General features: G+C 38.2%; 1 protein-coding gene across 6 annotated transcripts in view; it reads left to right on the forward strand.

The window, feature by feature from the left end:
* ATP11B (ATPase phospholipid transporting 11B (putative)) overlaps window positions 1–23730 on the forward strand; it is a 112430-nt gene that overhangs the window by 43584 nt on the left and 45116 nt on the right. For all 6 annotated transcript variants that reach the window (XM_026650068.1, XM_026650069.1, XM_026650067.1 and 3 more), the window contains exons 9-22: window positions 1037–1101; window positions 1633–1714; window positions 3276–3426; window positions 6341–6538; window positions 6809–6967; window positions 7229–7404; window positions 8887–8955; window positions 9993–10066; window positions 10152–10255; window positions 11865–12046; window positions 13016–13219; window positions 13493–13646; window positions 18710–18812; window positions 21167–21312. In XM_026650068.1, the coding sequence (XP_026505853.1) occupies window positions 1037–1101; window positions 1633–1714; window positions 3276–3426; window positions 6341–6538; window positions 6809–6967; window positions 7229–7404; window positions 8887–8955; window positions 9993–10066; window positions 10152–10255; window positions 11865–12046; window positions 13016–13219; window positions 13493–13646; window positions 18710–18812; window positions 21167–21312 (1867 nt within the window). The remainder of the gene's footprint in view (window positions 1–1036; window positions 1102–1632; window positions 1715–3275; window positions 3427–6340; window positions 6539–6808; window positions 6968–7228; window positions 7405–8886; window positions 8956–9992; window positions 10067–10151; window positions 10256–11864; window positions 12047–13015; window positions 13220–13492; window positions 13647–18709; window positions 18813–21166; window positions 21313–23730) is intronic.

Raw genomic sequence — 23730 nt, forward strand, 5'->3', positions numbered from 1 at the left:
CTGGTCCACACTGGGGCGGGGGATCGATATAGGAAACGCAACTTCAGCTACGAGAATAGCTACGAGAATAGCGTAGCTGAAGTCGACGTTTCCTATATCGAACTAAAAGTACCTACTTCGGGTCCACGCGGCGCAGGCAGGCTCCCCCGTCGACAGCGCTTCCTCCTCTCGGCGAGCAGGAGTTCCGCAGTCGACGGGGGAGCGCTTCTGGGATCGATCTATCGCGTCCAGATGAGACGCGATAAATCGATCCCAGAAGATCGATCTCTACCCGCCGAATTAGGCGGGTAGTGTGGACCAGCCCTAAGAAATATTTACATTATAAGAATTTTTACTCAAGTTTGGGTTGAATTCTTTCTAACAGTGATTTTATACGGAAAAAAATTTAAAGCAAATGTCACCAAACTCAAGTGCATAATTTGCACATGCAGTTACTGTGGTTGTAGATGCAACTATGGCAATTGCTTGTGTAGCTATAGTTAGTCTAGCATAAAAGTCTGTCTTTTGTGAACACAGTTTTTTAAATCTGGGTTATGTTTTCAACTGCACTTGAAGGATAAGACACTTTGTTTATGTAAACGGTAGTCATGAGCTATTGTTGCTACTGCTTATGAAAGAGTGAAAAACCAACACTAAGCTGTACAGGAGGTTAATAAGCTGTACATCTTAGTGTTTAGTTTTTAATTCTGGTGTCTGCCCCTCCACTGGAGTTTTTTTCCATTTCAATTTCTATTGGAACCACTTCAGGCAAAATAAGAAAATGTTCCTTTTTTTGCTTGACTTCAAGCTAACATTTTTGACAGTTTCCAAAGATGGTACAAACACTGGGATGGAACATATACATATCACTCTTACCTTAAATTAACCTTCCTGATAACTACACCTGTGCTTTCCACAGCACCAGTTTCAGCTAATACAAATTGATTTAAAGGGACCCTTAGAATTCAAAATGTGGTGATGTCCTAGATTTAAAAAATAGCCATTCTTAAATATTGTGCTTTAAAAAAAAAATGCTAATGTATCTCTTTCTTTTTAGACCTCTTGGGCCTGAAAGTCTTTTACTTCGAGGAGCAAGATTAAAAAACGCAAAAGAAATTTTTGGTTTGTAGACATCGAAACGTTTTTAACAGTGTGTCTTCTTAAAACATGTTGATGAGTTGTGGCCTAATTTTCCCATTCATATTGAAGATATTTTAACAATCCTACTGGGGGTTACCTGTAGATGGGGTATGATTATGGCTGAAGGGGAGGAGACTATGACCAGAATGCCCTGTGGGATATCAGATTCTGTCTTTGGGTTTAATAATGGAGTAACAAGAATCCATTAGCTAGGTGGCTCTGACACTGCTGTCTGTTTCCACTGTTTAAGACCCACTCTAGGGCATTTATATTCTGACCTCTATACCCTTAATTATATATCAGGGAACAGTACAGATCTAACATTGAGCAGTATTAGCAAGTGCTAAAATTAGTTCCAAAACTCTGCTTTATCATCACAGAATGCCACCAAAATGTCTAACTAGCCTCACCATGGTGTCTGAGTGCACATTACAAGTAGCAATGCCTCTAATTTTTGTAGAAAATACCAAGCTGTACCTGAACAGAAACTGAAGTATGGTTCTGTTTTTTCAGGTGTTGCTGTGTATACGGGTATGGAGACCAAGATGGCATTAAATTACAAGAGTAAATCTCAGAAACGATCAGCAGTAGAAAAGTATGTATGTGTTATACTGTCTTATTTATGTGTAGAATCTAAAGTCAGTGTTTCAGCAGTAATTAAAAAAATTAATTGCCTATGTTTTGTCAGTACATAGACAAAGGGAGCTATTGTAAATGCTAGGTCTTCTGCTGGCTGGTGTAATTGCAATTTAAATTTCATTTGTTAATACTGGTTATCTAATTTCATCACTTCATTACTTACAGCTTCATTTTGCAATAGTATGCAAAACTAGTTTGATTGCTCTCTCTCACAAGGAAGGATTAGAATAATAAAAATAAGTCAGTTTTTCCTCTAAGGCCCTGTTTGGCAGTCCTTAGGCAGCGACTACCAAAGGCCATGAATGCTACTCCAGAGTAGTCAGGAGGAGATTATTCAAGAGATGTGAGGTGCTCCTTTCACCAGAGGTTCAGAGACTGTGTTTTACAGTAGTCCCAATCTTTGTCACTCTCTTGACACATCCTTTATTAGGAAGTTGCATCCTGCCCTTGTAGTGGGATGAACTCAGTCAAAGTCTTAATTTCTATCTCCTGAATCCTGATTTTCTCCCCTTCTTATTCCATGTGGGTGCTTGTTCCTGTTACATGGGCTGCGGTATTAGTAGAGAAGATACAGATTCTGAAAAGGAGCACTAAGTATCTGAAGATCCTGGAAACTGCAGTTTGCCATGGAAAAAAATATGTTTTGTTTAATTTATTTCTGGAAAAAATAATTTACCCAGAAACATTGTGAGGGATATTAGCTCCTTATACAGATTACAAGTGCTATTTTTAATTCTTGGCTTGTTGTCTTTCCAGTCTAAAAGGCTGTTAAATGTAGTGTTTTGACATAAGTCTACAAATAGAACTCATTATACCAAATTTGTCTCTTAAAAATATTTAATGTTTTTTGTCTTGCAAGTTGTTCAAAGTGCAGGCTGGCCCGCTGACATTCTTTTACAACCAAAGAGTTAATTATACTAATAGAGCCAGACACAAACAAATCTGTGGGATACACAAGAAGCTGTTGTATCTTTCTATCCCCGCATTTAACATTTCCCATGCACTAACATCAACTCTGGCCTTAATGAGTATTGACAGGGTTGAAAGGTGGTCACTGTCCAGCTATGGAACTGCATTTTCAGGTAGCGAAAAGAGAGCGGCCTTGGATTGGGTCTCTGTATTGGTCTTCCTTAGTTCCTTCACATTCTGAAGTGGTATTCAGAAGAGAGGGTGTCCTCTGAACAAGGATAATAAAAGTTAATCCCCCAAACTCCAAATAGCAGCTGTTACAGGAGACAGATTTTGATACAGTGTTGCACCTTAATCTAACCTTCAATTTACAATAACTGCAGAAATCTACTGTAATTTAGTATACATTTTAGTCAAATGTAGTATTCCATTCCTGTTTGCCATTGTTTCCATTTGTCACATAGAAACTTTTCTGTTTGAAACAGACGCACTGAAAATATTTGCCAACAAAACATTTTGTCATAGTTAAATTTTAACATTGCTTTCATACATTAAGGAAAAAACAAAACAGAATACACTGAAATAGTATTTTTGTGTCCTCCTTCTAGGTCTATGAACACATTTTTGATTATCTATCTAATAATCCTCCTTTTTGAAGCAGTCCTGAGTACAATCTTAAAATATGCCTGGCAAGCTGAAGAAAAATGGGATGAACCTTGGTATGACCAGAAAACTGAACATGAAAGAAACAGCAGTAAGGTAATATGTGGTTATGTAAAACTACATATTGAGTAAATACACCCATAGATACTAATAGTATGTCTGAACCTTAGAATACTTCCATTCTTGGATTTAGGCATGGCAGCTGCATAGTCTTTCATAGATATAGTTGGAAATCAGTATTGCTTTAATCAGAGCCGATTGCAGCTTTTTTGCCGCCCCAAGTGGCGAAGGGGGAAAAAAAAAAAAAAAGGCCGAGATCGGCGGCACTTCGGCGGCTGCTCTACCGCGCTGCTTCTTTCTTCGGCGGCACTTCGGCAGCCGGTCCTTCCCTCCGAGAGGGACTGAGGGACCCGCCACCAAAGACCCGGACATGCCGCCCCCTTCCATGGGCTGCCCCAAGCACCAGCTTGCTGCACTGGTGCCTGGAGCCGGCCCTGGCTTTAATTTAACCTTTGGAGGAATCCAGCTTTAGTTTTAGTCCTGTTTCTGAAGTGGGGGAGCGCAAGCTGTCATTTCCTAGACTTTTTGTTTCTTTTGGCAAGGCCCAGTTTTTGATAGTTTTTGTTTTTAGTAGGGTATATTCACAAGGCTCTGTCGCAGGGTTCTGTGTGTTCATCTCACATTGTTTGAGGGTATCTTGCCCATCCTTTTATGTTAAAACAAAGAAGTTTTTGGGATTTTTGCCTATTTTGTGCACTGCCTGTTGCAGTGATTTTATATTATTTTTTACTTTGGGAAATCCTGTCATGCTGGTATCATTCACGTAACTTCCCTTTGCCTGTAATTTCACTGCTTTGAAGATATTGCCAGACAGAATTCTCTTTCCTTTAGAGTTTGAAGGGATTCTTTGAAGAGATGTTCTGTTGGATCTTATAGTTTACATCTCTGGAGGATATCCCTACTTAGTCATTTTTTACTTTATTTTATTTTAAATTTCTGACTTGTTTTTGGGGCCTCCTGCTTCCCATGCAGTTCAGGAGCTTATAGGAAAGTTTGGGAGGGGGTGAAATTTTCAGAGGTACAGAGTGGAGTTAAATGCTCATTTCCCACTGACTTACATTGGGAGTTAGGCACCTAACTTGCCTTTGTAATTCTGGAAATCTCCCCTCTAGACTCTAAGGCAGTGGCAGTTGGTGTGTGCTGACTAGTCATCATACAAATATGTAAAAGGATCCAAATTATTGGACTGAAGAGAGTTCTCCCCGGTTTCACACTGCTGCTGTAAAATAAAATGGAAGAAGATATGAGGAGCTCTCATTCAGGAACCTACAGCTAATGTTGTATTGGTACCTTTATTATAACACGTGACTTTCCCAAGGGTTTATGGTGTGAATGTTCTTCATGATTGAACTGGAAAAACATAAACATAATCTCTTCCTGGATGCCACTTTTTTGTAAATTACATTTATAGTTAAGTTGAGTGTTAAACTTACCAAATGCTTTTAGCTTTAAAACAATCTTATTTAAAATTTTAATTTTGCAAAGTATTAATGAATTGAAGATGTTTCAAAATTGCTCAGTGGCCATCTTTTTAGTATCTGAAACTACTTAAAGAATCTCCAGTTTTTTGAAGTAGTCAGTCAAGTAAAGGTGTATTTTTTTTTCTTAATTTGTCTGAAGTAGTTGCTATGTAAATGAGAAGAACTTCTGGGGCCATTGCAGTGTGTTTGGAAAAAACAGGATAAGTATTTACTAAGCCATTCCATCCCCTCATCCTCACCTTCAAGGCTATATGTAACCTTGCCCCTTTCTTTGATGTCATTTCCTCCTACTTTTCCTTCTTAATCATCTCTTTTTTTCACTCTGTTGCTCCCTTTATCTTTCTTCCACACTTGTCAACCACCCGCCTCTTTATAGCGCCATTAAATATGCAGTTTTTTAAGAATTCCTTCTAGCTTCTGCCGCTGCCTTTTTCCCAAAAAATACCTTCACACCCTCCATTTTCTGAGCTACTACACTGTACCATGTCTTTGTTTATCTTGTCAGTCTTAGATTTGAAAATCTTTAGGGCAGGGAGCCTCTATGTTTTGTAAATCACCATGTAAACTTACAATGCTGATTAAATAGTTATGCCAACATTCCCTAGTTAGGAAGAACACTTTTTATTATTAGCAAAATATTTACTACTTTTCCACTCTATTCCCGCACATTGTTCTCCTACTCCAGTATATTTCAATGGAGTTAAAAGGTATGTTCCAGTTCTTCTTGTCTCAAATATCTCCCTTTAAGCTTTCAGACATTGGTAGGAATTTCCTCAAAGATAAGTTTAATGCTAAGATTGTCACACTAATTATCAAGATAATATCCAAAGAAACTGTAAAATTGCATTTCATCCTTGAGTCACACCTTTTTCAAAGTATGACTGAACTATGTTGTCATCCTTTAATATAGAAATTTCTAGCTTTTGTTACTTTGTATGGCTACTTTAATGTGATCTTCAATATCAAATGTAAATTATGAATACTATAGATAAACAGGTAACAAATGTGGAATATCTGTTGCTTTTAACTTGTTTTGCCGTCATAATTTGTGGATTGTTAAAAACAGTCTGTGATTGGCTGTTTTGTGGAGTATGTGATGTGAGTTGGTCATCTCAATCCAATTCCTAAAAAAAAAAAATGTTCGCATTACAGAATTATCAGAACACTTAATATTGCAACCTCCTTTACAGTCTCAGCAGAAAAGACATGGATTGATGGGTTTGAGAACTGAAATATCCTCTCATCACTAAAGGCAGTCTGTCTGCATCAGTCTTATAGACACATTGCTGGGGCACTGTGGTGAAGCCTGCATTGTTGCTACTTGTGTTGTACCTCTTCTGTGTATATAGAGGACTTCAGTCTCCTCCAGTACAGACAATGTGATACCTTTCATAATGCTGAAACACACTTAAGTGACTAAGTTCCGCTTAATGACTCTGATAATCTTTCCTTCTCTCTCTCTCTCATAGATTCTGAGATTTATTTCAGATTTTCTTGCTTTTCTGGTACTTTACAATTTTATCATCCCTATTTCACTTTATGTGACTGTTGAGATGCAGAAATTTCTTGGATCTTTTTTTATTGGCTGGGATCTTGACCTCTATCATGAAGAAACAAACCAGAGAGCACAAGTAAATACTTCAGATCTCAATGAGGAGTTGGGACAGGTAACAATAATGTCCATTTTTTACTTTTTGTTTAAATATCAGTGTTAAACAGTAAGGGAAAGTATTAGTGACTTCATATTGACTCTATTTTGAGCAACTCATGAATTTGAAAGTAAGATCTGCATATCTGACTTGATGGCAGAAATACATATTTGAAGTGTTTTTTTTTTAATGTTAGCAAAATAAGTTTGTGATATATGGGGAGATGGTAATAATTTTTCTGTATTAAATGTACATGATTCCAATTTGTTTTCTTTTATATTACTCTAGGTGGAGTATGTGTTTACAGATAAAACTGGTACATTAACTGAAAATGAAATGCAGTTTCGGGAATGCTCTATTAATGGCATCAAATACCAAGAGATCAATGGCAAACTAGTTCCAGAGGGGTTGACTGAGGATTCCCCAGATGGAATTAGACACAGTCTTGTAAGATTTTATTTTTCTTCAAACTGAATAGATGCTGATTAATATTTCAGTTTAAATATTCTCTCTTGGTGTGTTATGTAGAAGAAGCAGAACTTCTGGAAGAATTTCAGGTAGTAAAAGTGATTACAGAAAGTGGTAGATGTAGGACAGTTTGAGAAATTTGATTATTTAAATACCCTATTCTGTGGTACTGTAGAGTAGCACATCTTGTTTTAGAAAGATAAACTTGGCTTATGAACTGCTTTGTCTTTCTTTTTATAGATGAAAGAGGAAGAGCTCTTCTTGAAAGCAGTCTGTCTGTGTCACACAGTGCATATCAGTGCAGATCAAACCGATGGCATTGGTGATGGGCTCTGGCATGCCAATGGAATAGTGTCTCAGCTGGAGTACTATGCTTCCTCACCAGATGAGAAGGCTTTAGTTGAAGCTGCTAGCAGGTGAGTTCTAAGGCCAAAATTGTGGCAGGCACAGCATGGCCTACAGCAGCTTCAAAAGTTAACAGGGAGATTTCACAGCCCTGTGGCTAATTACTACAGTTTACTGCAAAGGGGTTTTATATACCACACACACCATCCAGGCATTTTTTTATATAGAGAAAGTTTTACTTCTGGATCAATTGATAGAAAGTAGGCAGCCCAGGGACGTGGTCAATGGGGTCTGTACACATCACGGTTCCCTGGGCCACAAAGAGACATAGGGGAGCACTTAGAGACTTAGGCCTGGTCTACACCGGGGATGGGGGGGGAATCGATCTAAGTTACGCAACTTCAGCTACGTGAATAACATAGCTGAAGTCGATGTACTTAGATCTACTTACCGCGGTGTCTTCACTGTGGTAAGTCGATGGCTGACGCTCCCCCGTCGACTCCGCCTGCACTTCTCGCCCTGGTGGAGTACTGGAGTCGACGGGAGAGCGCTCAGTGGTTGATTTATCGCTGCCCGTCAATCCGGCGCGTAATGTAGACATGCCCTTAGGCAGCTCACATCCTTCACACGTAGACTGTGATTATTCGCCTTCTAGCACAGTCTTAGGCCTGGTCCACACTAACCCCCCACTTCGGACTAAGGTACACAAATTCAGCTACGTTAATAACGTAGCTGAATTCAAAGTACCTTAGTCCGAACTTACTGCGGGTCCAGACGCGGCAGGCAGGCTCCCCCATCGATGCCGCGTACTCCTCTCGCCGAGCTGGAGTACCGGCGTCGACGGCGAGCACTTCCGGGATCGATTTATCGCGTCTAGACAAGACGCGATAAATCGATCCCAGAAGATCGATTGCCTACTGCTGAACCAGGAAGTAAGTGTAGACGTACCCTTAGACTAGATTCATAATGAGGCATTGGGACATTGCAGAATATTTTAATAACTATTACAATTAAATACTCTGGCTGCAAATGTCTTAGTTTTAATTCTCTAGTTTATAATACTCCAACCTTAAAATTGGATTGCTGTTTAATAGTTTCATCAGTTATTTTAAAAATAAATTAGGCTACATTACCAGGACCTGTGAACACTTTGAATCAGTTGATCAAGCTTAAACAAAGCATACTGTTTTAATTGTCATATCTGTGTTTTGTTAATATTTAGGAAGACGCTGCTATTGCTGAAATGCAGTTATAATTAGGCTTAGCAAATTAAAATCTGTTATGGAATATGTAAAGTGTATGTTTAGAATAATAAAGCACATAATATACTTTAAGGTAGACCGTAGATCTGTAGAAGTATGTAGTATTGCATCATCTTTACTACAAAAGAGGCATAGAAGTATTGAGTATTTTTAATTTTCTGGAAATTAGAGTATCTTTTTTCAGGTTATGTAATACTTCTGCATTATTTAAAAAATGGCTCTTCCGCAGAATCTCATGTTGATGAAAATAGCAGGTAAACTTTTTTTTTTTTTTCTCCCCCCCCCATTTAGAGTTGGTGTTGTATTTACTGGAACTAATGGGGAAGGTATGGAAGTGAAAAGCCTTGGAAAACCAGAAAGGTATTTCTTTCATATCACATTTATTGTGGTTTTCAAAGGACAGAACATTAAATAATATGGATTAGTATAACGTTATACTTTATATTCTCTTTACCCTTCTAGTTGGAAAGCATAGAATATTTTGTTCCTCTTGCTTTCCCCGTAACTGCCTTTTTCTGAAACCTTTGCATATGATGTCCTTGAAACGGTAGTATTCCGTCTTTTTTAATGAGAATTAAATACATGTAACAATGGAAGGTGTGTGGGTATATATATAATCTACTGGTATGTATGTTACACTTGTCCTCTGTGCCCAATCCACAGATAATCTGAGCCTTGTTACAGTTCTCAGAGAACCTGGTTCTTTAGCTCAAGTTGTAGCATCTCATGCTTTCAGCTCTGGAGGTCCTCAGTTCAATTCCTAGGGTCAGTCAAGATGGCAACTGTCATACATGCGCATTTTGATCATGTCTCAAATTTTTCAGCAAGCAGTTGAGAATATATGGATATTTGCATTCTCTGCATTCTACCATCGAATTTTTTGTCTTGGTCTGATCTCTCTTAGTAATAACATGACTGAGGTCAAAGTTTTCAAACCTCTTAACTTCTTTCAGAGCTCGTAACTAACATTTTCAAAAGTGACTTAGACACTTAGGATCCTAAATCTTATTGAAAGTAAATGGGCCTTAGGTTCCTAAGTGACTTAGCACTTTTCCAAATGTTCCCCCTTAAATTAATACAAGGTAAGGCAGCAAGCTAGCAGCTAATAGTAAAAGTAGCTTTCCAGGCCCAAAGCTAGTATTCAGTAAACAAGATTTCCACTGGAAAAAGAACATACTTAACTCTTGCCCGACAGAGGCTACCAATACACCACTGCTGAAAAAGAGCAGTTGAGAAAGTATGGATAATCGTCCCCATTTGTACATAGTATAGTTCTTATAGAATGTCTGGAGCAGAATAGGGGTTTGGGAGACGTTTTTATAACTTGTATTTAACTGTTTCCTACTGGCATTTTGTTTCTAAGAAAAGCTGCTTTCCTTTCCCCTCCCTCTCCCCAGGTATAAATTACTTCATGTTTTGGAGTTTGATCCAAATCGTAGACGAATGAGTGTCATTGTAGAGAGTCCTTCTGGTAAGCAGCCAGATCTTGCACAAAGTTGTAATTTGTAAACTGCTAAATGGTGCATATGCTCAATTTTTACTCTGTTTTTTCTTAGGAGAAAAGCTCTTATTCACAAAAGGAGCAGAATCTTCCATTCTTCCTCACAGTAGAGGTGGAGAAATAGACAAAACAAGGATTCACGTAGATGAATTTGCTTTGGTAAGTCAAAACATTCAAGGTCTGACCCAACTAATTGATCTTGGTTGCTCGTGCTACTGCTCAGAAAACATAGTGGAAGTGTACAAAAGAACTGTGGGTCTCTGTTATGTGGAAGGGGTACTATTTGTATGTGATAGGTTTCAAAGTAGCAGCTGTGTTAGTCTGTATCCGCAAAAAGAACAGGAGTACTTGTGGCACCTTAGAGAGTAACAAATTTATTTGAGCATAAGCTTTCGTGGGCTACGAAAGCTTATGCTCAAATAAATTTGTTATCTCTAAGGTGCCACAAGTACTCCTGTTCTTTTTGTTTGTATGTGGCACTGCCTCTGCAAGATCTGAACCTGACACCACCAAATCAGAACAAATTAGTATGTCTTCTAATTTGGATTGATTGATTTATAACTCAGTGTAATTTATAAAACAAAAAAATTTGATTTTTATAGTTTAAAACTCATTCAGATTTAAGTTTGGCAATTGCATCCTAAGAAGTCACTGTTACTTAAGCCAGTTGGGAACCCATTCAGTCCTTTTCTGGCTGCTGTCTTTTACCGATCCCCTTGAATCTCTGGTCAGCCCTTTTGTTCCTTCCAATTACAATATCTAGGGTCTTAAGGCTTCATAAATGGCTTAAACCAACCAAAAGCCTTAGTCTTGAACAGATTAAACCACTCTATCTAAGGCTTTAGAGTAATTTAAGATGTTTATGCAGCTTTAAGGCCCTAGATAGGTTTAAACTAGGAAAAATGTTCAAGAAAACATAATTTAGGGGGACTAGTAAAGAGTGGAGTCGCATTTATATGGGGAGAAATTCTAAGATTCCATGAGCTCAAATGCCAGCAATTTGCAGATGACACTGAGCTCTATTATTAACATTTTTATGCCAATGCCACCCTCACCCCACCTATCCCAGAGTCTGGGTGAGGAAGATTTGACTGAAGCTATACCCAAGCAAGGTAGAGGTTATGTTTACAAGCAACAGGAAACACTTAGAAAAGCTTCCACCACACTGAGATCTCCTATTGAGGGAATTTGTTCCCAAATCCTCAAAATTAGACCACAGTCTGAGTCCTTCTAGACTCCTCAGGGATACTGAACTCTCACATAGCACTGGTTGCAAAACTGTGACTAACTAGGAATCTATAGCCTATTCTTTCCACTGACAAATTTTCCTTATCTGAACACTTTTGTTACCATCACACAATACTACCACAACTCAAAATATATATACACACAGGTATTAGAAAATTGTATAATCTGCTGTGCTCTGTCACTAGTCAACATTCGGCCTGCTGTTGCTTGTTAAGTCAAATACATTCCTTCTGCCTCTTCTAGGCTTTCCAATATGTTTCCTTTCCTTGGTGTCTTCTAGTGATTTATTTTTTGTCTTGTATGGTGCTGATCACATTTTTGGCACTTAACCAAAGTTTAGCTTGGTAGTAGTAATCTGCCTTATTTAAAGCAACTGGTCAGTTTTTTAAGGTGTCAATTATGTATATTTATAGGATATAAATATTGTACTTATAGTGCCTTTTATAGTGCCTTTCATATGCTTTTAAATCATTTTATGAACATTATTATTTCTGAAAACGTGCTACTTGTTTTGTTGCAGAAAGGGTTAAGAACTTTATGTGTAGCCTATAGAAGATTTACAGCTGAGGAGTATCAGGAAATAGACAGACGCCTTCATGAGGCTAGAACTGCCTTACAGAAACGAGAAGAACAACTGGCAGATGTATTCAACTTCATAGAAAAGGATCTGGAATTACTTGGGGCTACAGGAGTAGAGGACAAGTATGTTTTGGGCCTTCTGCTGAATCCGCTACAAAAACAAAACAGGCTTCTGTTTTATAATTCCATGATGATGTACCCCTCTTTGTAAAATTATTCCAACAAACCATGAAGTAATAGACAACTACTTATCTGTGCTTAAATAAATGCACACGTACACTCAATGAAGTCTTAAATGTACTAAAAGTGTTGTGTAGCATGAGACTTGATAGTTCCAATAGTGTGCTATGTGCTTTACAGACAGGTTTTCAAATGTCTACCTTGTAAAGTGCATTCACAATCAGACTGACTTAAATGGTATGGTAAGGCTTCCAGATTCCTCCTGGGACAAACCTGAAAAGTAGATATTCTTGAGGCCATTCTACTTTTATGCTGTATTTTTTTAAAAAACTGTTTTAATTAGTCTCAAAATAAGTTCTGCTGATTCCCAATTTGAAGTCATAATCTCTTTAACAATATATTGATGAATAAATTATTGTGATTTGTGTAAGATGATAATTTCAGGGTGCAGATAGAACACTAAAGGGGTTTTCATGTATTTTATGGAAATATTGCTAAAAGTAAAAAAAGAAAAATCGAAAAAAATACTAGGAAACTAAAACTTTTCTTATAAAAGATTTTTCAAATATATACAGATCTCATCTTAAAACGCCTTACTGCTGCAAGTTTGAAGTAATTTCACTTAGTAAAGGTAAACTTTAGATTGTGCTTCACTGAGGTCTTGATTAGACTGGGTGGAAACAAAATTAGCTGAATACATTTGTGAACAGTGTTAGGAACACCCTTATTGCATCCAGATAAGCCAATTTACAAGTTAAATATCCTACCATATCACAACTGCCTATTTCAAACATGATTTTGTGTTCCTTTTTATCACACGCTTTGTTATATTTAAATATTAAACCCAATCATCATGTGGACTGTTTCTTTGTAGTGAGTTCTACCAGTTAGTGAAGATGTTCTTATTTTCAGACTCCAAGATAAAGTCCAAGAAACTATAGAGGCACTCAGATTGGCTGGTATCAAAGTGTGGGTGCTTACTGGAGATAAGCATGAAACAGCTGTTAGTGTCAGTTTATCATGTGGACACTTCCATAGAACCATGAACATCCTTGAACTTGTACAACACAAATCAGACAGTACATGTGCAGAGCAGCTGAGGCAGCTAGCCAAGAGGTAAAGTACCATATGTGGCAATCTGAATGATGTTACTAACTCTGGATTATTTTTATTAAGTTTTATGACAATTACTCATTTTAGTTTATTTATATGCCTAATATATAAACTTACTCTGACACTAATAAAGCTGTTGCTTCTGAAAGTCTAACAGACACTCTTCTTCTCAACTTGTATGATTATTTGTTGTGAATATAGTACTTGCTTACTGTGTAACTAAATTAAAATACAATGGTATTTTCAATATAATAATGACATTTTTTCTCTGAATAGAATAAAGGAAGATCATGTAATCCAGCATGGGCTGGTTGTGGATGGGACCAGCCTCTCTCTTGCACTCAGGGAACATGAAAAACTGTTCATGGAAGTTTGTAGAAATTGTTCTGCAGTGCTGTGTTGCCGCATGGCACCCCTGCAAAAAGCAAAGGTAAGTCAATATACAATATTAATGGTTATTTTCAAATATAAGAATGTTTACATTTGTAAACTATATTATTGCATTGATTATGATGACATCCTGCATTCCAAAGCTTTATTATAAAGTTAAGTATTATGAACTTCTTCTCAGAAGAATAGTTAGTATACCTGAAACCAGAGACATATTGCATAATAAAGGTTTGGTTCTCAAGCATTGGCTTAGCAGTTTGGTCATCTAACAGCATTGTCATTATTATTTACCTATTAAGTCCGGGTCAGTGGTGGTTCGGTCATTTGGGCAACTGTATCACTGTGAAAAATCAGAACATGAAATCTGTGTGTAAAATTTTATTTCTAAATCTGTGCTCCATTCATATCAGTTAATTTAACAAAATACGTCTTAGTGTGGCAAGCTGTTCCAGTGCTTCATACTGTACAGTACATATTCCAGTAGGTGGTTTCAGAGAAGTAGGACTTATGTGAACAGTCTGGCAGCCACACCAGAGCAGTGGGGGGATGCTAATTAATGAGTACATGGACAACTAAGCGTAAGCAAATTAATGTCCAAGCTAAATTTGGACAAGGAGCCACTACATGTCACTATTCACTAGAATTCATGTAGCAGAATAATGTATTGGGTTTTGCTCATTTAGGATATTTCAACAAAAGACAAAAGGAAAACATTTTAGTAACAGTTTACTTACAAATTTTCTTTTCCTGTGAAGTGTTTGTAGGATATCAAAGTGACTATGATACCTGCAATAGTTGTAATTACTAGTGTTTTGAGTATCTCAGCTCTTCAATGCTATTTTAGTAAAGACATAAGACTTTCTCAGTTACTGCTGACAGGAAGAGAGGCTAGTCCTATTGACCAGTAATAAAATTGAGATTCCTTCAAGGAAATCCTTTCCATCTCAACTCAATGGAGAAATCTTCTTAGATTAAATTGGAGAAGCTTTATGGAGAAAGTACAGCTGCAGTTATTAAAAGGTGTAAAATATCTGGAAGTTTGAGTTGGGGGGAAATGAGGCCTCACCTCTGAAAGAATAAGATCTCTAGTGGTAATGTGCCTTCAGACTATTTTTTTTTTTTCTCTGAAGCTGTCCTGATTTCACATCTACTCATATTTAGTTCTTCATTGAATTTTGTTCAGCACAGTTTTAATAAGTTGCTGGATATCCCATAACACTGGATAGTGGCATCTTTCTGGCTTGTTCCTATCAGGCACAGGAATGAAGTTTGAACTTTCTATGGTTCTGTTCAGACTGTATAGAAGAAAGTGGTTGCAGAAGTACTGGTAACTTATTACCACTATCCAGCCCAGAAATCCAGATGTTTTCAAAATTGCTGTCTGGGGTGAAATTTCATGTTTGGCCTGGGCCTGTAAATGATACTCCCTGGAATGCTTTTGAGTAACTGGTAGCATGGATAACCATCATGATAGACCTGTTGCTCCTGAGAGAGATTATTATTCTGCTTAACGTAATGGGACTGAAAATGGGTGTATAATATAAGAAAAAGCTATTGCCTCAATAGCATCAGACACCTTTCCAACGTGGAACTAGTTTCTGGCTGTTGTGTAACATTGTACCTCTTAAAGGATACATGGAAATCAAAACAATTAATTATGGGCCTGTTCCAATGTCCACTGAAATCAGTGAGGTTCTTCTATTATTCACGTTTCTGAAATCTCAGGAGTGGTTTGTTTATTGTTGTTACTATTCTCCACTGGCTGAGACAATTCACTGGCCTGATGATGGTAGTCATATTACATATTTTGCTTGACTTGAAATTTTTGTTGCCAGCCTGCATCTTGAAAGCATAGCTATCTTCAATTTTGGGTCAATACCTGTTTAGTTGCTTTTGCATCTGTGAAGTACGTATTCTTGGCTGCCAAAGAAGGTAGGTGGCAGCCAACAAGAACAATTTTTCACACCCTCTTGTTCCTGTCTTCTCCTACAAGTAGATCTGCCTTATTTCCTGCATCTTATAACAACCTATGTTAAAGCAGCTTCTGATGGAACTGACTTGCCTTAGCCATCAAAACTACAGTCAGATTACTCTGAAATGAGTACAGGACGAGGATAAACATGTTTTGTGGCAGCTTACTGTAGGCCTTTAAGGTTGTATTCCTTCATTCATCTTGCCATTCCTCTCCTTTCTTTCGCCCTGAGTGCATATTGATACATCAGGGAGTTATGATTTTCCTCTGGGAGCTATTTTCTGAAAAGGTTCTGGCTCCACATCCAACAACTTGAAGGCTCAGAACATCTGTAATTGTGTTTGTGAGGTTTATCCCTTTGAGCTAGAGCAGCAGTTCTCAAACTGTGGGTCGGGACCCTAAAGTGAGTTAGTCCCATTTTAGTGGGGTCCCCAGGGCTGGCATTAGACTTGCTGGGGCCCCGGGCTGAAGCCGAAGACTGAGCCCCAGTGCCTGCATGGTGGGGTTCAGGTTACAGGTCCCCTGGGCTTTGCCCGCCCACCCCCCCCCCCCCAGGGTGGTGGGGCTCGGGCAGGCTCAGGCTTCAGTGTGTCATGTCCCGTTCTCTCTCTCTCCACCCCCTCCCCCCAATGTAGTAATTTTTGTTGCCAGAGGGGGGTTGTGGTGCAATGAAATTTGAGAAACCCCTGAGCTAGAGCATTCTCTCTCAATCCAGGAAATTAATCATTCACTATTTCTTCTTGGCCATGTGTCTGTCTCAAGGAATGCTTCTCAAGTTGGAGTTTTCCTAGCACTGGTTAGAAGGTTCCTATTCAGAAGGTTCCTGTTCAGAATGTGTTTAATGTGTGCAGCAAAGATTTCGAGGACTGCTGTTCTCAGGAATGCACAATTCTTGCATCCAGAGATACAATAGTGTTTCTCCATTTTACCGGTTCTACAATTGTCCTTCCCAGTAACTAAACTGGGGCTACTCACTGACAGTAAACCTATTTTGCTTTGAAAAGAGGAGGAACAATTTTTGTTAGTGTCATTCTTAATTAGAATTCCTGACGACTCTTTGACTTTCTCAAATCATAATGGATGGTTATCTGTCTGTCCTTTTTAAGGGATGTTTCTTACATGAACTTATCCTTTCTTCTAGTCTCACTTCTAGTATGTGAGAGGGTGCAAGATTCTTGTATAGCAATGGTATGTCCTTCTGGCAAAGCACATCCTTTCCATTGTCTGTGCCAAAATACATATTTGATTACATTAGCAATTCCTTTATTGCACTGTACTTAAGTAATCTGGGGAGACATCTGTACATATGTGTACTTTCCTTAGCTGTATTCATCATGGTTGAGTCTATGGAGTATCTCACAAAAGTTTTAGCATTCCCTTCCAGGTTTGCTATGTCTCCTGTTACATTACTAGTACCTTTCTAGGTTCTAGCCTTGCAATCAAAGACATTGGGGCTGCACCTCTCTTCCTGCACAAACCAAAGGCAGTTCAAACTTGTCCAGAGGGCTTGGTCACACCCCTTATTCTTACACTAGATTCGCTCTGTCTCCATTGGTGCAAACAAAGCAGCAGTTTAGCATCCCCTGCCTTATCTATTGCAATCCTTAATGGTGGAGCAGTCCAGTTGGAGCAAACTGAAGATCAAGAGGTGCTTCATCTGCAAAAGAGACCTTTTCAGGAGTCACTTCTCTTCTGAACTGTGTGGAAAGGATGAGTTTGTTAATCCTTTTCCATTAGCTTTTCCATTTAAGAATATATATGCAAGTCTTTTGGATGACTTTGTTAGTATATACCTCTACTACTCAACTTGATACTAATGCAAAAGATCACATACAAAGGAATGCAGCGCAGGCCATATGTTATTGTCTTCATTTTGAGCAGTGTTGATCATGTCTATGGCCGTTTACCACCTGTTCAGGTATTCCCATATTCTCCTGTTTCCTGTTTGTTGTAAGAAGTTTAGGAAGTCTCCAGGGTTTTCTGAGATACAAGAAACATCCTTGGATTATTCCTGGCCCCTTTTATGATCTGGTGATTGTTTTGTGGATACTTCCCTTCAGCTATATAACCTCCAAGAAAAGGAATTTAGTAAATACTGTATTTTCAGAGAGATTAAATGTATTGTAATTAAACTTTAAGAGTTGAGGGAATTTCATGCAGTCTTGTCAAATTATGTGATGCTGAATTCAGAGAAATTAATCTCTCCTTAAATCTGCACATACCACCAGATAAGAGTTTTCTCCATAACCTACTCTGCATGATCTTGAGACCATATTATCAAGGGATTCAAATTTTGGATTATTCCCTGGTTGAATTTTCAATTTTCCCTTTGTTCAGCAGCTATGGAATGTCTCTGTTCATCCTAGTTATTTTGTACGTCTTTTATGTGAAAATACCAATTTTATAGTAGATGTGTGTTTTATATTGTAGTTTTTGAATCGGTAGCCTGTGAATTAATATGGGAAAACTGTGCTATATTCTTTTCCTACCCTTATTGAAAACAAGCTTTTCTTATGCTGTGTGGGATGATTTGTATCATACAATTCAACTCCAGGATACAGTTGAGGTTTTTTCTTCCTGTCTTAAGTGTTTTTTCTTATATTTCAAGTTTTTTAGCATTCAAACTTTTTTCGTTTGCCAGTATTATGTATACACAGCATGATCTGATGGATGAATGAGTCTGTTTTCATAGTCCCCATGAAACCTTTTAAGAGAGTTAACTCTGTAGGTAACCTTTGAAGGTACTGTCTATCTGTAGCTCCCACTCCCTACTTGCATGAGAAGTAAAATTCAGTATTTTGGTTAGATTAATAGTTGTAAAAGACAAGATGGTTATGTGGATTGTCTTCAAAGCTCGCATAGGAATACCTACCCAAGCTGTATTCACTTATTTGATTGCAATGTAGACATACCCTAAAAATTGTGTTAAAAAACAAGAGGCTTTTCCAATGAGCTATGAATTTGTGACATGTCCACTTATGTGACATGCTGGAGATACTCTTATCCAAGCATGCTTATCCCTGGGGTTCACTGGTGGTTGCATTTATTTAAGCTACTCATGAGTTAGTGACAGATTTATAACCTGAAAATCCCCCCACCCGCCTTTTTTTTTTTTTTTCTTCTCTCTTCAGGTAGTACGACTGTTAAAAACATCTCCAGAGAAACCTATAACATTAGCCATTGGTGATGGGGCTAATGATGTAAGCATGATACAAGAAGCGCATGTTGGCATAGGTAACTGACCTTTTTTAGAACTTTCACTTGATATAAATATTTAAGTTTGTGTTCTTAATAAAGCATTTTACTATATGTAGAATTAGTCTGTACTTTACTTTTAAACTGCTGAACTTGACATTTTTACACCTGAAAATGACAATACATCAATCTTCAATCATTTTTAAACACACTTCCAGTTGCATGTTGTATGTCAGAATTTCAGTGGAATCTAAAATGGAAGACAATATCTTAAATATCAATAGCTTGTGTCTGTTATACGGCACATCAGAATCTAGACCCCCATAAAGTGGTATTCTCTTAATTATCTCCAGCTGTTACTTAAGACACTATTGAATGTCTCTCTTGACACAGAATTGAAGCTATTCTCTTTATATAGGTAACTAAAGTTTTACCACCATAGATCTCTTTCATTACTATACACTGAACTTTAATTTTACCTTGGTTAGTCATACCAATGTTTTCTTTCCATATGTGTGTTTTTCTTGACTCGCCATGTTGAAAGGGGGCCTTACCCAATGTCTAGTGAAAAGAATCCAAAAATTTTAAAATCATTTAGTTTTATGTTGCACTAATAGAATAATACTTTATCAAGTAAGACTTCAGCCCATTTTACTAATCCATCTCTCTACTTTTTTGCAATATATAAATAGCAAAGTTATTAAGATTTAGATTTGGATATAATTAAATGCTGCTCTAGATTGTCTTCCGCCTCTTATCCAAAAAGTGCTTAATTTTCAGTGCTGATTATATTTATTTCCTAAATTGCACCTTAATCTTGCACATATGCAGAAAGGAAAGACAATAAAAAGAAGAGTATCATGAGAAGAATGAAAATCTTATTTCTGCAGTCACTTCTGCAACTCATTAATTTTCATTCTAGATCATTCTGTTATATTCTGCATGAATAAGAGAGGTTGATTTTGCTATTTAAAAAGAACTGTAACAATCCTTTAATCCTTGTGGCACCTTAGAGACTAACAAATTTGGGCATAAGCTTTCGTTGGCTAGAACCCACTTCATCAGATGCATGGAGTGGAAAATACAGTTGCAGGTATATATACATAGTACATGAAAAGATGAGAGTTGCCTTATCAAGTGTGTAACGAGACAATTGAATTAACAGTAGAATACCAAGGGAGGAAAAATCACTTTTTTTGTAGTGGTAATGAGGGTGGCCCATTACAAAAACTAATTTCCCCATACGAATTTCCCCCTACTGTTACTCACATCATCTTGTCAACTGTTTGAAATGAGCCACCCTCATTACCACTACAAAAGTGATTTTTCCTCCCTTGGTATTCTACTGTTAATTCAATTGTCTTGTTAGACTGACCCCCCACTTGATAAGGCAACTCTTATGTTTTCATAAGCTGCTGGGTACTAATGAAAGTTTGACCTCTAGACTATACTCAACCCCACACTTCCACTACCAGTGCAGAATTATTCTTTGCCCAGTCTAGCTTTAAATATCTCTAAGGCAGAGGTATTCTCTCTCTCTTGAAAGTCTGTTGCCGATCCACAGTTAAATATTGTAGATTTCACTTAACTTCCATCCTTTTTTTTCTGGGATGAAAGTGGGTTATGACACACGTGCCACTTTTCATTCTGTTACTCTTTTCATATAAACTAATCCCACTAGCCTCTTAAGGATTGCTGTAACAACACCACCCTAAGAGTAACTGTAGGAGGAATTGCCGTAAGGTCTTGAATATCCTGATGCGGCCTAGTAGCAACTCTTTCTGTGACAAGAAAAATCTACACAATATTCATTTATTATGGTGACTGTGAAGAGCACAGGACAACCTGCTTGAGAAATATCCAAGTAAATAGTAGATTGTCATCTATTGTCATACTTTGTGGTTAGTTCACATAAAAATGGTGTAAGGAACATGAAATGATGTACAGTTATCCAAGTTCCATTTGTAATTTGTGCAAATAATTCTAGCAATGATACCTTTTACTACCTGTTTTTAGAGAAAAGCCTCTCTCTAAAACTGGGCGTAATAGGTAAATTCAAGGGTTGATGGTAGATTTGCACATTTTAAGTAAAAAAAAATTTTGTGATTCTTTATGCTTTATTGTTGCTGTACGTTCCCTTAACATATTTTCTTTGATATAAACTGTCATTCAGGTATAAATGCAATAGTATTTTGGTCTAACTGGTCCAGGGACCTTGAGTGAAGCTGATTCTCTAATTGTCTCCTATTTTTATCAATAGCTATTCGAGTCTTTAAAATGTGAAAGTGTATAGAAGCTAACCTGTCGCTTTCAAATGTATATTTTCATAAATTTACTTTTTCTGCAGCGTTTACTCTAATTTCATTTATATTTTTATGTCCCAAATATTACAGGAATCATGGGGAAAGAAGGAAGACAAGCTGTAAGAAACAGTGACTATGCAATAGCAAGGTTTAAATTCCTCTCCAAGTTGCTTCTTGTTCATGGCCACTTTTACTATATTAGGATAGCAACCCTTGTACAGTACTTTTTTTATAAGGTAAGTCTATTCAGTGTGCCAATGATGTTCAGTAGAACTAAAGATTCTTTTTCCTAGCCTAAAATGTGTCTCAGATTTAATTCTTTGTTAAATCACCAAAATATTAAATATCTCCCACCTGGGAGTGTCTGGGTATTGATATACAACAGAGCACACCTGAAATGAGAGACCCATTTTGCTTCAGCATTCATGTGGAATACAGCTCACTGGAAGTATCTTTTAATATTGCAGCAGAGTTCACCTGGGCCAGTGTGCAGCTATTGTTACTCTACCAACTTGAAATCCAAGTAAATTTTAAAATGAGTTAAGTCATCTTGGGTACTACCCTGAGCCCAGTTCCTCTGTCAGTTTCTGTCATCTACAGTCACTTTTTCGCAAAAAGAACAGGAGTACTTGTAGCACCTTAGAGACTAACATATTTATTTGAGCATAAGTTTTGGTGGGCTACAGCCCACTTCATCAGATGCATAGAATGGGACATATAGTAAGAAGATGTAAATGTGTATGTGTGTGTGTGTGTGTGTGTGTGTGTATGTATATATATATATATATATATATATATATATATATATATACACACATACAGAGAATATGAAAAAGTGAAAGTAGCCATACCAACCGTAAGAGGCTAATTAATTAAGATGAGCTATTATCAGAAGGAGAAAAAAACTTTTGTAGTGATAATCAAGATGGTCAATTTTAGACAGTTGACAAGGTGTGAGGATACTTAACATGGGGAAATAGATTCAATATGTGTAATGACCCAGCTACTCCCAGTCTCTATTCAAACCCAAGTTAATGGTATCTAGTTTGCATATTAATTCAAGCTCAGCAGTTTCTTGTTTTTGAAGCTTTTGCCACCTTTAAGTCTGTTACTGAGTGACCAGAGAGATCGAAGTGTTCTCCAACTGGTTTCTGAATGTTATGATTCCTGATGTCAGATTTGAGTCCCTCTATTCTTTTGCGTAGAGATTGTCCGGTTTGGCCAATGTACATGGCAGAGGGGCATTGCTGGCACATGATGGCATATATCACATTGGTAGATGTGCAGGTGAATGAGCCCCTGATGGTGTGGCTAATGTGATTAGGTCCTATGATGGTGTCATTTGAATAAATATGTGGACAGAGTCACTTTTTCCTATTTTTAAAAAAAAAAGTTTATTCTTCTACAAGTGATTGTCCCTTTTGTATTCCAATGAGGGATATGTGCATGTGCCCTTGAATTGCCTCGTGGTTTAGCCCGAGGCAATAAAGGGCGGGGCAGACCGACCATGTCTCCAGTTCCTTCTCGATGCCGCATGGTCAGGGTTGGAGCATCTGCTGATCTCTTGTTCTTAGTGTGCACTTTCAAAAAATTTTACCAAAATACTTCTAATTTTTTTTTATAGTTAGGATTTTATTGTTTTTTATTGTAATTTGATAATTTCTTGGGACACCGCTTCTGCGTTTTTTCCCACCAAATAATTCCTTCCCGCACCCCAGCTCCTAGATCTGGGTTCTGGATTATGCCAAAGATGCCAAGATTCAAAGTCTGTGCTTCCTGCCCTGGCTCATTTTCCATCAGCAACGAACACCAACGCTGTTTGTACTGTTTGGGGGAAGCCCACATCACCTTCTGGTGCAGTATCTGCCTCTCCTTCCATGCCTATACATGGGAGGGCCAAGCTCTCTACCTCAAGAAACACCTCATGGAGGTTGCCATGGGGCTGAAGTCGGATCCTGGCTGGGGACCCCCCATTGTACATCAGCCTGAGCAATCCAAGAGCATTCCCCCTACCGCAGAGCCTCCGTCTGGATCTGCCGGTACCAGTGCTACAGGCCCAGAGTAGGGGCCTAGCCATCAGCCACAGAAGTATGCGCAGAAGCATGGTAGTAAGTCTTCCTTTAAATCCAAGAAGGACGCTGCATGTTCCATAAGTTCCAGGCATGGAGGAGCTACACGTTCCACTGTGCAGAAGAGAGATGAGAGGCCACACCGCTTGCCAGATCCACTGGTGCCGGCACCAAATCCTCATATCCCTCCAGCATCCCGTGAATTGTTGGTCCTGAGACAGATGCCTTTACTAGTTTCAGTACCATCAGTACACCGGACATACCATTGACTTTGGAGAGACTCAGAAGTGCTCCCAGCCCTCACAAACTGTTTGCTCTGGAAGGAGCAAGGTTTCTGCGTATTCCAGTGCACTCACCTCTGCAGAGGGCTCCATCTCCTGCACTACATCTCCCATCTGCTGGCCGTACCTCTCTAACACATCTTGTTCTGTTGGTACTGCCATTCATGCAAGACTCCGACTCCTCTGAATCTGAGGGATCTGGACTTTTGGCACAGTGTGCCACTGCCATTCCAGAAACACGACTACCAGAGGGTTTTGACGGCTCCGTGGCAGTTTCCCCCTTTGCCTTACCCAAGAAGCGGGT

Source organism: Terrapene carolina, unplaced genomic scaffold (assembly GCF_002925995.2).
Source record: "Terrapene carolina triunguis isolate 2854851 unplaced genomic scaffold, T_m_triunguis-2.0 Scaffold88, whole genome shotgun sequence".
NCBI lineage: Eukaryota > Metazoa > Chordata > Testudines > Emydidae > Terrapene > Terrapene triunguis.